This window comes from Manis javanica, chromosome 17 (genome assembly GCF_040802235.1).
Source record: "Manis javanica isolate MJ-LG chromosome 17, MJ_LKY, whole genome shotgun sequence".
NCBI classification, from domain to species: domain Eukaryota; kingdom Metazoa; phylum Chordata; class Mammalia; order Pholidota; family Manidae; genus Manis; species Manis javanica.
The window spans coordinates 57,518-70,862 of record NC_133172.1 but is presented as its reverse complement, the minus strand read 5'-3'; the positions used below and the strand labels follow the sequence as shown (position 1 = coordinate 70,862).

The following is a 13,345-nucleotide window of genomic DNA, read 5'->3' as shown; positions in this document are numbered from 1 at the left end:
CCAGGTTCCATCTGTTGTTTATTGAGCACCACTGTGGGTCAGGTACCGGGCACACTGCTAATACCTCACAACAACCCTGTGAGGTAGGTGTTCTGCCCCCACGCCCACACAGAAGACCGGGGTGGACGCAGAGACCCGGTGCAGTGCTGGCTACTCTACAGTGTGGACGCGCTGGTGCTGTATGAGCTTGGTGCTCTGGTGGAAGCGGCGGCCACAGTCCTGGCAGGCAAAGGGCTTCTCGCGCCGGTGGGTGCGCAGGTGCTGTGTGAGTGTGGGCCGCTGGCGGAAGGCTTTACCACACTCAGGGCACGTATAGGGCCGCTCACCTGTGTGGATTCTTCGGTGTTGCGTGAGATTGGCATGCTGCCGGAAACTCTGGCCGCACTCAGGGCAAGCGAAAGGCCGCTCGCCGGTGTGGATGCGCTGGTGTTCAGTGAGCCGTGAGACTTGCGTGAAGCCCAGGCCGCACTCGCTGCAGCGGTAGGGCTTCTCTCCAGTGTGTGTCCGCTGGTGGCGCGTGAGTTTGAGACGCTGGCTGAAGCGCTGGCCGCACTGGGGGCAGGCAAAGGGCTTCTCGCCCGTGTGCACGCGCAGGTGCTGCGTGAGCGTGGGCCGCTGACGGAACGCCTTGCCGCACTCGCCGCAGGTGAAGGGCCGCTCGCCTGTGTGGATACGCCGGTGCTGCGTGAGGTTGGAGCGCTGTCGAAAGCTCTGGCCGCACTCAGCGCAGGCAAAGGGCCGCTCGCCGCTGTGTACACGCCGGTGCTGCAACAGCACTGAGCGGCGGCCAAAGCGTTCTCCGCACTCCACGCAGCCGAAGGATTTATCACCCGTGTGCACCGCCTGGTGTTCCAGCAGTACGGAACGCCGCGCGAAGCTCTCACGACACTCACTGCAAGGGAAGGGGCCTGGGGCCTCTGGCTCGCCAGTAGGAGCTAGGGGCGTAGCGCCAGGGCCTGGGGGGTCTCCATGGATGCGCTGGTGTTGCAGCAGGTTTGAGCGCTGCCGGAAGCTCTGGCCGCACTCGGCGCAGCGGAAGGGCTGCTCTCCGGTGTGCACGCGTCGGTGCTCTTCCAGGCGCGCGCTGCGCACGAAGCCCTGGCCGCAGTCGCTGCACACGAATGGTCGCTCCTCCGTGTGCGTGAGCTGGTGGCGCAACAGGTGTGAGCTGCGGCTGAAGCTGCGGCCGCACTCACCGCACACGAAGGGCCGCTCTCCGGTGTGTATCTTCTGGTGCCTCAGCAGATTGCTGCGTTGGCTGAACACCTTCCCGCACACGTCGCATCGGCCACCTCGCACCGCTCCAGCACCTGTGTTTGGGCGGCCGCGACCGCGGCCCCGGCCCCTGGGGGCACGCCAGCGGGCAGTGGTCAGTACAGAGCCCACGCTGTAGTGGGGATCCTCATCCATAGGTTCCTGGTCACTTCTTGGGTTGCTGGAGAGCAGGAGTGTGTGGGGAACGCTACCTTCATGGGAGGGTGACAGCCGTTGGCCTGTAAGACTGGCCACACCAAGATCCCACGGGATATGGAGGTGGGGGCTCACGGTGCCAGGGCCAGCAGCGACGCTGTCTATTTGGAGTGCAAACCCTGTATTGCACAGGAGGATCCACTCATTCATGACAGACAACCATGCCTGGACCCACTCCAGCCCTGGGGAAACAGTGTGAACTAGAAGGACCTGAAACTGGCCCATGAAGCAGGCAGAGGTGATGTGGGCAGGGGCAGGGATTCCATCTGTGCAGGTTTCCCTAAGGAGGTGACAGTGGGACAGAACCTTCCATGAGGAGGAAGACTGAGAAGCTGGGGACAAGCTTTCCAGGTCTGACTTAAGTTTGCAGAAATCATTTTCCCGGCAGGGCTTTGGGCAAAGGTGGGGCAGGTGGCCCTTGCACTGTCCAGGTGAGTGATGACAGTTTCTACGAATGCAGAGAAGTAGGTGGGTTTGAGGGAGGCTGGAAGCGGAGCAGACAGGAAGCCAATGGAGGGGTGGGGGTGGGGAAGGAGAGGCAGGCAGGGAATGGCCTCCGATACTTTGGTCTGACGTACCTTGCTTGATGCAGTGTCTGAGGGACAAAGACTCACATGTAGTCCGTGGGTTGCAAGAGTCAGAGGCTCAGTATGCAGGGAAGTGTGAACATGGGTACTGTGACATAGGCATGACGTATGGGGACTTGGGTGTGCATGCAATCAAATAAGCGTGGGTGTCTATGGAGAAAAGGAGTGGGTGCCACCACGCTGTGAGTGCTCCATCGTTAGATGTCATGTGAGTAAGGAAGTGTAAGCAAGGGCAACTGAGAAACAGACCAGTGGAAGAGGAAGAAGCCCAGAGCAAGCAAAAGAGGGAGTAGCAGGGGCTTCAGTGGGTGACAAAAAAATCCATAAGCCAGTAAAGAGAAGTCAGATAAATAATGCTGAACCAAAGGAAATCACTTGTGCACAGCAAAAACCATCTCAGAGTCAAAAAACGAATGGCAAACTGAGAAACTCAACAGAAGCAAAGGGTAATTAACCTTAAGTAAAGAGCTCCAATGAGTCAACAAGGAAAACCAACAACCAGACAAATGTTCAAAGGATGTGATTAGGAAAGGAAACGTAGCTAATGCTGAAGTCCTGTATGTTCAGTACCCTCCTAATAAGAAAACTGCAAGGACCCAAGTGTTTGTGTACATTGCTGTTGAGCATAAATGGGAGGCCAGTGTGGCAAAATACATAAAAAATGGCAAATTTCCCACACTTTGATCCAGTAGTTCCACTTTTAGGGACTTCCCCAAACTTTGTGTTCCCCACTGTCCAAAATAACCTACATACTAGGTTTCTCAGATGATTACTGAAAATCAACCCAAAGGAATACCAGTAGGAGCCTGAGTGGATAAGTAACAGTGTGTCCAAAGCGGGCTCTATGCAGCTGTCTAAAGACGAGGGCCCTAGGTGCTGTGCGTTGAAGTGGAAGATGCACAAAAATAGGTGTGTAACAGGGTAAAGATTAAGCATCCACATGTCTACTGAAGAAAGGAAGTGAGTATGTATAAGAATTTATGTTTGCTTTACTCTGCACAAAATCTTTCTGGAAGGACACACAAGAAACTCATAATGATGCTGTTGGGGATCAGAACTGTGTGACAGCAGGGGAGGGCCATTCCACTATATACTCTCTAGTGCCTTTTGGATTTTCTGACATGACAATGCATTAACTATTCAAAATACTCTCATGATGAAAACACTGGCTGCACACATACTCAGCTGAAGGGCAAGGGGAGCAGCCAGGAGACCTGATGGGGATACCAAGATGGCTGAGGGGAATCACTGTTTGAGGCTGGGAGCTTCAGTTGTCCATGGGGAGTGCAGCCTGAGGACTGAATGGGTCTGCTGAAAAATAATCCTTCACGGGGCCTGCAGTGGTGCTGCTGGTGTGTCTGGAGAAAGGTGAGAGACTGAACTGAGAGAGAACCAGGTCCAAGCTGGAGGGAGTGGTCAGCCACACAGCATAGGCTGAGCCCGGCCAGTTGGCTGAAGACTGAAACAGCAGAAGGGGCATGTGCCAGATTCTCTCTCAGCTCCTACACACAGAAATGACAGACAGAACCCAAGAATAACTTAAAAAATACTGTGGGAAGATCCCAAGCAAAAAAGGACAGTTAGTAAGTTTTAGGAGCCCAGAGCCTCATGCAGTGAGTTCTAAATCCCCTAAGGCTGTGGAGATCCAGTAACTAAAGCCAGGCTCCATAATTAAGCTAAGGGTTGAGAACATGAGCTGTGTAGGCTCGGTCCACCCAAAGACCTGGCCAGGAATAAGCTGCTTGCTCGGCAAGGCTGCAGAGGTGTCTTCACTGGATAGCTTGGGGCCCAGATGATCCTTTACTTCAGGGACTTATGATGGACCCTGGTGCAGTGTCTCACCTAGGATGATGCTTAGGGTGGGTACAAACAAGAAGCTCCGACAGCTGTGAAGGACAGGCTGTCAACAGTGTTACCAGTGGGAGAATTCACACCTGAAGAAACCAAGCTAACTAACCAGTCTGGAGAGGACACTAAAGTATTTTCAAATCCTCAAAGAAGGGATCAGCATGCATAAAATATTATGAAAAAAGAGTAAAAAAGAAAGCATAGCCAATTGGGACATCTGGATAACAGTAGGATCTATTTAAAATTTGTTCCATCGTAAAACAAAAGTAAACTGCAATAAAGTTGTGTATTTTCCCCCCAAAGGCATAATATCCATAAAGATGAAGAGGAAACAAACAAATCTCTGGTATTTTCTACTCTGTGAGGTCAATGGGCACGTGTTAACTGTGTAGCTTATGGGAGAAACTGAATACTAAGCCAGCAGTGAGGAAAACAGGGAGAAAAAAATCAACGTTTTATCCCAAAGGCAGCTCAAAAAGTTTTGGAGTTGGAGGTACCAAGTACCTCTGGCTGTGCAGGTGAAGGAAGTGGGCTGGGGAGTCGGTTTCAGAAGCAGAAGCTGGGCAGGGCTACTGCATCTAACAGCCTTGGGCTCTGTCTGTACAAAATCCTGAGCAAACTGTGTGCATTGCTGTAGCTCTAGACTCAGTGGATCTGATTCTTGGATTTCTTCTTCGATCCTGGCAAAAGGCTGGGTTGAGAGTGAGAGACCATACTGAGGGAAGTGGAGGGATTAAGTGAAGTCACACTGGGTGCTGACACATCAGGTTCTCTCCGAGGATGCTGGAAAGACGCTGGAAGTGCCTTGGAGGACTCAGAGGAAAGACCTAAAGATGCTCACATCAAGGGGTGCCTCCACACAGCCCAGATTGCCCTATGGATCCTTCGGCAGCATTCACTCACACTGCACCCACGTGCTTACATTCTCCCAGAATGGGGCCTTCCTGGGGATTGACCCCCCTGCATCCCTTGGAGCCCTGGATTGTCATGGTTGAAAAGCCCCTCACCCACCTGCTCAAAACTGCCAGATTTGTGGTCCTCAGGTCTTACAAATAAGCAGACAACTTGGAGGGAAAAGAGATCACATTAAGGAAAGAAAACTTAAAAAGCAAGTTATCGCTACCCTCAGAGAAATAAGGAAAGACATGACAATTCTAAGAACAATGGGAAGTGGCTATGAAAATTAATGTTTGGGGAGTGAAAACACTTGGAAATTAAAACTATACCAGCAGACGTGAAAATCTCAACAGAAGGTATGGAAAATATTGAAGAAAATTTCTGGAAAATACAACAGAAAGGAACCAGAAATTGGAGTTAAAGGATAAGAGCATTAGAGGACCTGTCCCAGACAGCAACAGTCAGGTAACTGGCATTCTAAAAACAACAGGTTGGAAGGAAACCAAGATCAGGCCAATTTCCCACACAAAAGGGCTCACCAACAATGGTGATAAAAAAGGACTAAGACTGAGTTAATAAATGAATTATTTGTGTAGCCAAATTTTGTTAGACAAATGAGTTTTAGATAGGTAATGTCTTTGAACTTTATCTCCCACACCAGAATTCATGGAAAGGTCCAGCAGAACAAGGGAGTAAACCAAGAAAAAGAAGAGGTCCAGGGAGCAGGGAGAGAGGGGCAGCAGGGAGCCTGGTGATGGCCCACCAGGGCGGTGTGGCTAAGGTGGACAGCAGGGGGCGCCCCTGGCCTGGATGTCCTGGCCTGATCCCCACAGGGTGCCTCCTACCTGCCCACCCTGTCTACTAACCTGCTGTCCTTGCCAGATGCCAACCCTCCTGTCCTGTCACCCAATCAGTGGGATGCAAACCCAGAATCTGGAAGCCATCCAGGGTGCCAGGGCTGGAAGAGGACATGGGCGTGGGGAACACAGGCCCCACTCTCCAGAGGTTTTACTGTGGTGGACAGCAGCAGTTAGATGGGTTGTGAATCCAGTGTGGGGGCTTGGCTTTTGAGGGCAGGAGATGCTGAAGCAAGCTGAAAGTTATAGGGGAACAGGGGAGCCTGGGATGCTAGAGTGAAAGGGCTGTCTAAGCACAGCCAGGGAAGGGATGGGTGTGGTGCTGTCCATGTGGAAGGCCCAGACCTGCTATACCCCTTCTTACTTACCTTGAGAGAAGACTCTGCCAGCGTCCTCCTGCCACAGGGCCCCAGAGTGCTCCCTCCATGAGGGCCCCTCAGGCCCAGTCTTGCTGTGGGGAGAGGCCTGGTCCAGTGCTATCCCACAGCTCTGAAACAACAGTGGTCACTGCTTGTCTGTGCCCAACTAGGACCAGGGAGGAAACTAACCCACCCCTACCCACAGAGGCTCCCAGGGCAGGGAGAGAGGTCCAGCCTGTGCAGGGCTCACCTGGACCTCTTCAGGCTGGGGAGTGGAAGTGGCCTCCTGGGGCTTGACTAGAGGTTCAGCATCCTGGAGCTCTGGAGAGAAAGGGTGGGGTCAGGTGGCCCAAGGATGTCCCAGTCCACTACCCTCCTCAGTGGTATGCAAGATGCTGGGATCCTGGTGGGGTGAGACCTAGGTACAGGCTTGGGTCTGGGCATGGCAGGGTAGCTCTAAGGGCCCAGCTTGGAGTAGAGCAAAGCAGGGCACCTGGAAAGCCAAAGTCTGTGCCCCGCATGTGAGCTCAAGGGCAGTATGGCAGTGAGGGCAGGAGAGGGGTACTGCATACAGGTCCACGCAGGAATGACCGGAATGTGGGTGGTCAGCTCTGACACATGCCTGGGAGAAACACAAGGGCAGAGCATACCTGTCAGTATTTGGGGTTTTGCTTTAGCTATGCCTATACATACTCCAGATTGCTGTCTGCACACTGCCGACTGGCTGTTGTCTCCCAGTGGATCACCCTGGGGAGTGAACCCCACATGCCTTCCATAAACGGAAACCCCAACAGCCCACTCCATGCCAGGGAAGAGCATGGAAACATCAGTGACAGTAAGGCTTGGTGTGTAAAGGGCTGTTATGACCACTGGTTGTGGGGATGTGGGGGCCACCAATGCATAGGAATGGTTCCATCAAGCAGGTGACTGGCCCACCGGGCTCACACTGTTCTGGCCAGGCCCCTCTGGTCCATCCAATCAGGATGGGCACTGCCTACCTTGCCTGCCCTCACCTGGGTCCTCTGTAATCTCAGGCTCCTCTTTCACCCGAAGGGCCAGCAAGCATTCCTGTGTGGCCTCAGGGGACTTCTCAGGACCAGGTTCTGGAGTCTGAAGCTTGGTTTGAGGGAGGTGCTGGAAGTCGGAGCGTTCCATCTTCTCTGATAGCACCTCCTGGCCCTGCACCTGGACTGTGACCTGGGGAGGTGCCCCCACCATCAGAGGCCTAGGAGGGGAGCTGGGTTTGTTCAAGCAGGGGGTTCATGGGCATCTACCCCATTCTTGACCCCAGGGGTCCTGATTCACTAGGTCTTCAAAGGACCCACCTCCCTCAGGTACTAAGCAGGGAGGGAAGGGACCACCTGCAGTTGCTCTCCTGCTGCTGAGACCTAATACTGCCCAATGTTCTCCTTTCCCTACCCTGCATCCCATCCCGTGATCATTGACTCCTGGTGATGTAAGGATGGGACAGTGAGGCTGGCCCTGGAACTCTGTCTACTATTCCACAGAATCTGTTGGTAAGTGACCACTTCCAAACCACAAGGGACAAGCATCTGGCCAAGCACAGCACCCACCTCCCCGGGTGAGGTAGAATGGGATATTGTTCCAACCCCAACCCTGGCTCAGGGGCCCAACTCACCCATCTCCGGGGCCCTCCTGACTCCCGGCGCAGTCCCTCAACCAGGGCAGCAGCCTCCTCAGGGCTGCCTGGCTGCTGTCCCCTTATGCAGGCCTCGATCTCAGGTGGCAGTGCGCCCAGGAACTGCTCCAGCACCAGAAGCTCCAGCATCTGCTCCTTGGAGCGCACCTCGGGCCGCAGCCAGTCCCGGCACAGGGCGCGCAGCTGGGCCAAGGCCTCTTGGGGCCCTGCTGCCTCCTCATAGCGAAAGTGCCGGAAACGCTGGCGTGCAGCCTCTGGGCCGGGATCCCACAGGGCAGCCTCACCCTCCTCCTCAGAGTCTTCCAACTTGACCATGACAGGTTCCCCGTCTTCCAGCGGTGTGTGGCCTGGGGAGCCCAGTGCTGTGGGCCTCATCAGAGAGACTGGTCTGGAGCGCTAAGGCCAGTGTCAGCCCCTGGCGGAGGAATGGGATGGGGCTGCTTTGATGAGGAGAAACGGAGGCAGCGACTGCTAATTGAATACCTACTCTGTGCTGTATTGTTTCACCCTCAGATCTGTCCTGAGTAGACAAAAGATGAGGAAACTGAGGTACAGAGAGATGATCACAGAGATAGTGCCAGGGACCCATGGGGCTGGTAAGCCTTCTATGAGGCACCCACGTCCCTGGCCTCTGTAGCTGTGCCAGAACAGTCTCTGGTAGTCTTTGGAGTCCTCAGCTCCAAATACTGGCTGCTTCGTAGGCACAGAAAGCACCTATTATCTCAAATCCTGTCCTCCCTTTACAAGCACCACCTCATTCTTGCCGTGCAGCTATCCCCCTACCAGGTTAACGACACCTACCGTAACACCCACTGGCTGGGCATCAGCACCATTAACTACCTCCCACCCACACCCAGCTCATCATTGCATCACCACCCCCTCTACCCAGACTCAGACCATTCTCTTTCCGGCTTGGTTACCCAGGGCAGCTTCCTTCTACCTGTCTGTCCCCAAACACCGCCCCAGCCCCCTCTCCACCTGTGCAAGGTCACCTGTGTGGCCCAGCTCCCAGGCAGCACCCTCCCTGCGTTCAGCCCCATCCTCTGAACCCAATTTATAACAGCACACAATGCCCCACTGTCTTCACAGCTTCCTGATTTAGGTCGGGCTAGGTGAGAGGGGAGCGGTCGGGTGCCTGCACGCCTGATCCCACCTATTTGCTACGTAACCTGGGCAGGTCGCCGTCCCTCTGTGAATCTCGGTTTCCTCATTTGCAAATAGGGAATCCACCCTCCCCCGTTTGTGCTGCTCCTTCTGCAGCTGTGGGTAAGGCACGGGATTTGTGAATGAATTTGTTTATTAACGGGGTGAATTCGATTTTGAGGGCCGCCTGATCCTCTAAGTCAGAACTCCGTTCCTCAAGATTCCAGGTCAATCTGAAACACTGGGAGAGAGTTGGGCATCGCCGAGGCTGCCGGTCCCTGTGGAGGTTTCTGAACTACATTCACCACAACTCTTGGCGGGCAAATTCCACCTTAGGGAGCCTGGCAGGTCCTGGGACCGCTATGGCAACTAGGCGGGGCCTCCAGAGGCTGCCGCCGTGGCAAGGGTCAGTGACTGACAAGGTTTGCGCGACAGCTTCAGGCCCGTCTGCAGGGATCGCAAATGTCCCTGCCCCGTGCTCCCGGTCCCACCGGGCAGCCGGAATCTACAAGTGGGCAGTGTCCGCCCCGGGTCCCGCCTGGGCCTTCCGCGTTGAGAAGACCCCTCCGCCCTCACCTCCGCGCACAGCGGGCGGCTCCGCGCTCCTGAGCATGCGCACTCACAGTTACCCCTCCCCTGCCGGGCTATGGCTCCCAGAATGCTCCACGCTCCAGCCTGAGCAGCTGTTTGCCCTTCCCCCACCCTCGCTTCTGTTTCCACCCCGTCTCCCTTGTTTCCCAGGGAAGCGTTCGCAGCGATCAGGTCACACTCCCCAACGCCTCTTCGCGCGCCTCCCGCCTCACATCCAGTTATCCAGGCCCCGTCGGCGTGAGCAAGCTTTTCAGAGAAGCAACGCACAGGAGCACCGCCTTCCCAACAGCGCACCTCCCCCCACCACGTTTCCCCCAAATCTCTACAGGCCTTCCCAGGATTAGCAGGGCTTTACACCAATCACTGCCCTCGTTAGGATGAGGTCAGCCCGCATCTCCCTGGCAACCCCCTGCGGGGATTGCTTGGCACCGCCTCCATCTCCCGCCCGCTCGGCAAAATGTAGAGGATCAGCCCGGTGCTTTCTGGAAGGTGTAGTCAGACAGGCAGTCCGTGCTCGCTTCGCGGCGCGATGACCGGGCTTTGTGCCCGCGGCGGTTGGCGGGCCCGGCGTCTCTAAGGTAACCCGCTGGGTGGAGTCGGAGACATGCGGGGGGCAGAGAGAGAGAGATGAGGGGAGGCAGTGAAAGGGAACAGACACAGAGACAGAGAAACGGGTAGGAAAGACAGACATCTCAGAGACCTTGAGAATGTGATAAGCCAGCGGATCAAAGAGTCAGGGCCGGAGAGACAGGTGTGCCAGAACAGTTAGCCAGAGGGCGAGATCAGGAAGGGGCGGAGATGGGGAATAGATTTACAGAGATAAGAAGTGCATTGACATGCAAGGGACAGGCAAGATGGAAAAGTACGGAGGCAAGAGGGGAGAAAGGGACAGAAAGTAGACATACAGTAAGATGGACTGCGAGTTTTCAAAGACTCAGAGAAGGGTGACAGACAAGAAGACAGAGTTGGAGGGAGGCGTGTTAGGAAAACTTATCCAAACCTCGGCAGTAGGACAAAAAAAGATAACTGGGAGTCCACTCTGAGTTCTTTAGCGTCAGTTCTACCGAGGCCGCTTCAGATCATCCGACTCCCTAAACTAAGCAAATCTTTTTGACGTACGTAACTTTTGATCAGACTCCAAGCACTGTGAAGTTACATGCTAACTTGCAAAAAGGTTGACAGATTGCGAATGCTTGTGGTTAGGGTTGTAGGACACGAAGACGCCGTGGCCCACCCACTGCCCTATAGGGATGTAGTTCGACTTTGCGCTTTTGTGTTCGTTCTTTCACCCTATTGTTCCTTCTCATCTTCATGGAATCACCTGTGTTATCCTGCGTGGTTCCTGTGGTTCCTCCGTGAGGTAAATAAATTTTTGACATGTGCTCACAGAGTTCGCTTTTAACTTTTTTGAAAATTGTATTTTGATAGTCTGAAAGGAACCGGTTTCCGGAATGGGGGACGGACAGGGGGAAGGAAAACAGATCAGAAAGGGAAGGAGGCAGTGAGGATGAAGAAAAGACAGAGACAGGAAGCAGGAGCTTGGAAAGACACTAGTGGAAAATTAAGCGTAGAAAAAACTAGCCTTAGGCAGAGACAGTTTCGGGCGTCTGCGTCCGGACCGCGCAGAAAGGCCTCGCAGCTTAACTACATTCCGCGGCCGCCCCGGGAACGCTGGGCGCAGGGCCTAGAGCGCCGTCGGGGGTGGGATCCTCGCGACCTCCTCCAGTCCCCGCGGTTGCTGGCGACCTTCCGCCTCTGCCGACAAGATGGAAGCTGGGCTGGGTCGCGTCCGGTAAGCGGCGCTGTGAGGCAGGAGATGGGCAGGGGCACAGAACCCCGCAGCCCTGCTGAAGCAGCCGGCCTGTGTCTCGGTCTGTAGGTGAGGAAGGGCCGTACCGTTGGGCTCCGGGGACGGGGGCTGGCGCGGCCTTTCACTCGATTGTGACCCGGGGGCAGGGAGGTGAGTGGCCGCTGCGCGCAGCACGGAACGCGCACAAACGAGCCAATCGGAGCCTTGGGCGGCCCCGTGGCCGCCTGGGAAATGTAGTCTCAAGGATGAGCCCTGCTGCCGCACAGACTTGGGCGGCTGTCCTGTGGGCTTAGGGACTTCCTTTCCAGAGTGGGAGGGACGGAGTGAGTAAATGTATGGGTGAATTAACTTACAGTCGTGTTGATGCCGGGGTTCTTGTTGAACTTAGTAAACAGTCGAGGTAGGAGAGCCAGGGAGGCTTTTATTGAGAGATACAGTGAGAGGACAGATAGAGCTCCCGGCTTACGCCAGGAGGGGACAGGAGAACCCGGAGTGGTGCGTTGTCTAGGGGGTTTTATAGGCAGATGAGGATTCTTCGAGAACATGAAAAAAAAGCTTAGGGGTGTGGACTTGTTAGGTGGTCCTAGGATATTTACAATTAACTTGATACAAGTAACTCCTGCTCTGTTGATTTCTCCCTGAGATACCAGCATCTTGGTCTGGGGACATATGAAACCCCAACGTGGGCTGAGGCATTATTTGCTAAAGAATAAGTTAAGCGCAGTCTTATCTTTAAGGTGGAATCTTTCTTGCCTTTTACAGTGTTTTGGCTGGGACAGCATGCTAAATTAGTTTGGCCAGTTTGCAAAATAACTACATCAGATCTTGTTAGGGTCCAGGACTCCGGGGTTTCCCAGAGAACAAGACACACGGACACGGAGATGAAAATCCAAGCAAAGTCTTTATTCAGCCAGCAAGCTGGGGTCGACAGCACCTCCCCTGACACGCAGGCCGAGTCCGAGCTGCCGACCCCCAAGCAACTTTAGGTATGGTTTATATGGGATTTCTACAGTCATTGCATCGGAGCCTGCACATTACCCCAACCAATGAATGTGAAACACATTCTATACTTTGGCCAATAAAATTGGAACAGGGATACACCAGGTGCCTGACCTTTGCACAGGCATTCCTATGTGACTTATCACGAGTTTCGACCCCAGGGGGGTCGTTTACTTCTAGTTATCTAACTTAGGGTAGGGTCCAGGAATGTTAGCCTCACGTAGTTTCTACGAAAACTGGGTGGCTCAGCCCTGTTCCCTGCATCCCTCTACATTCCTCCCTTTTCTTGATTAAACTGAGGAATGTTCCACAGCGGCATCCAGGGCCTGATATCTCTGTCGAAGGACCAGAAGTTGGACGGCGTTAACCCTTTCCCGCACAAACCTAAGCAGCCTATTTACTATGCATGGACCAATCGTAAGCAATAACAGCAAGATGACCAGTGGCCCTGTAACAGCCGAGAGTTGGGTAGCGAACCAAGGTTTGTATTTGAACCAGGAGTCAAACCAGCTTTTGCTACTGTCATATTCTTTACACCTCTTCTCTAGATCTTTCTTTAGTTTGGCCAGGGAATCTCTGACTGCAACTGTTTTTTCTACATAGAAGCAACACTCTTCCTTTAAGGCCGCGCACAGTCCACTTTCTTTTAAGAACAGGAGGTCCAGGCCCCTTCTGTTTTGTAGGACCACCTCAGCTAAGGAGGTAAGAGATTGTTCCAAGTCTGATATTGTCTGTCGAAGTTGTTCTAGGTCCCTGTCGACAGCCCGCCTCAGTGCTGTGAGCCTCTGTTCTCGAGTTACAAGGGCTGCGACCCCTGTGCCAGCCCCTGCCATCCCTAGGGGAAAAAGGGCCCCAATAGTCAAGGCGGTAATAACTTCCCTTTTTTCCCTGTGGGGGTTTGGCCATTCTTCCCAATAAGAAAGGAGGGTCTCATGAGAACGATATACTAGGCGTGGTAGAATGGCCACAAGTACACAAAATTCACTGTTAGCATTAAACACAGAGGTGGATATGGCCGGGGTGAGGCCTGTCTTTAAACAGAGCCACCAACCCGAGGAGGGTATAATCCACTTGTCCTGCTTCCATGTATTGTACGTGTAGGACAAGCATAACTGGCTCCAGAT

The 13,345-nt window shown here is 54.1% G+C and overlaps 1 protein-coding gene and 1 long non-coding RNA gene across 19 annotated transcripts in view; one reads left to right on the top strand and one right to left on the bottom strand.

Moving 5' to 3' along the window:
• On the bottom strand, nucleotides 1-11,353 carry MZF1 (myeloid zinc finger 1). 6 transcript variants are annotated; one of them, XM_073225290.1, is made up of 6 exons: nucleotides 10,995-11,353; nucleotides 7,658-8,093; nucleotides 7,032-7,215; nucleotides 6,269-6,339; nucleotides 6,028-6,148; nucleotides 1-1,652 (listed from the first exon to the last, which is right to left on the bottom strand). In XM_073225290.1, the coding sequence occupies exons 2-6, from the start codon at nucleotides 8,051-8,053 to the stop codon at nucleotides 151-153; spliced, it is 2,274 nt and encodes a 757-aa protein (XP_073081391.1). In that variant the 5' UTR covers nucleotides 8,054-8,093; nucleotides 10,995-11,353; the 3' UTR covers nucleotides 1-150. The 6 variants fall into 6 exon arrangements, with proteins under 6 accessions (XP_073081391.1, XP_073081390.1, XP_073081389.1 ...); XM_073225289.1 differs by lacking the exon at nucleotides 10,995-11,353 and adding an exon at nucleotides 9,780-9,917; XM_073225288.1 differs by lacking the exon at nucleotides 10,995-11,353 and adding an exon at nucleotides 9,625-9,824.
• LOC108385031 (uncharacterized) overlaps nucleotides 9,845-13,345 on the top strand; it is a 37,532-nt gene continuing 34,031 nt past the window's right edge. For 7 of the 13 annotated variants that reach the window (XR_012126480.1, XR_012126471.1, XR_012126474.1 and 4 more), the window contains exon 1: nucleotides 9,857-9,990. This is a non-coding gene — a long non-coding RNA (uncharacterized lncRNA). Of the gene's footprint in view, nucleotides 9,991-10,663; nucleotides 10,773-11,164; nucleotides 11,292-13,345 lie in introns of those variants that run through there. The other 6 variants (XR_012126475.1, XR_012126468.1, XR_012126478.1 and 3 more) reach the window with 4 other exon arrangements.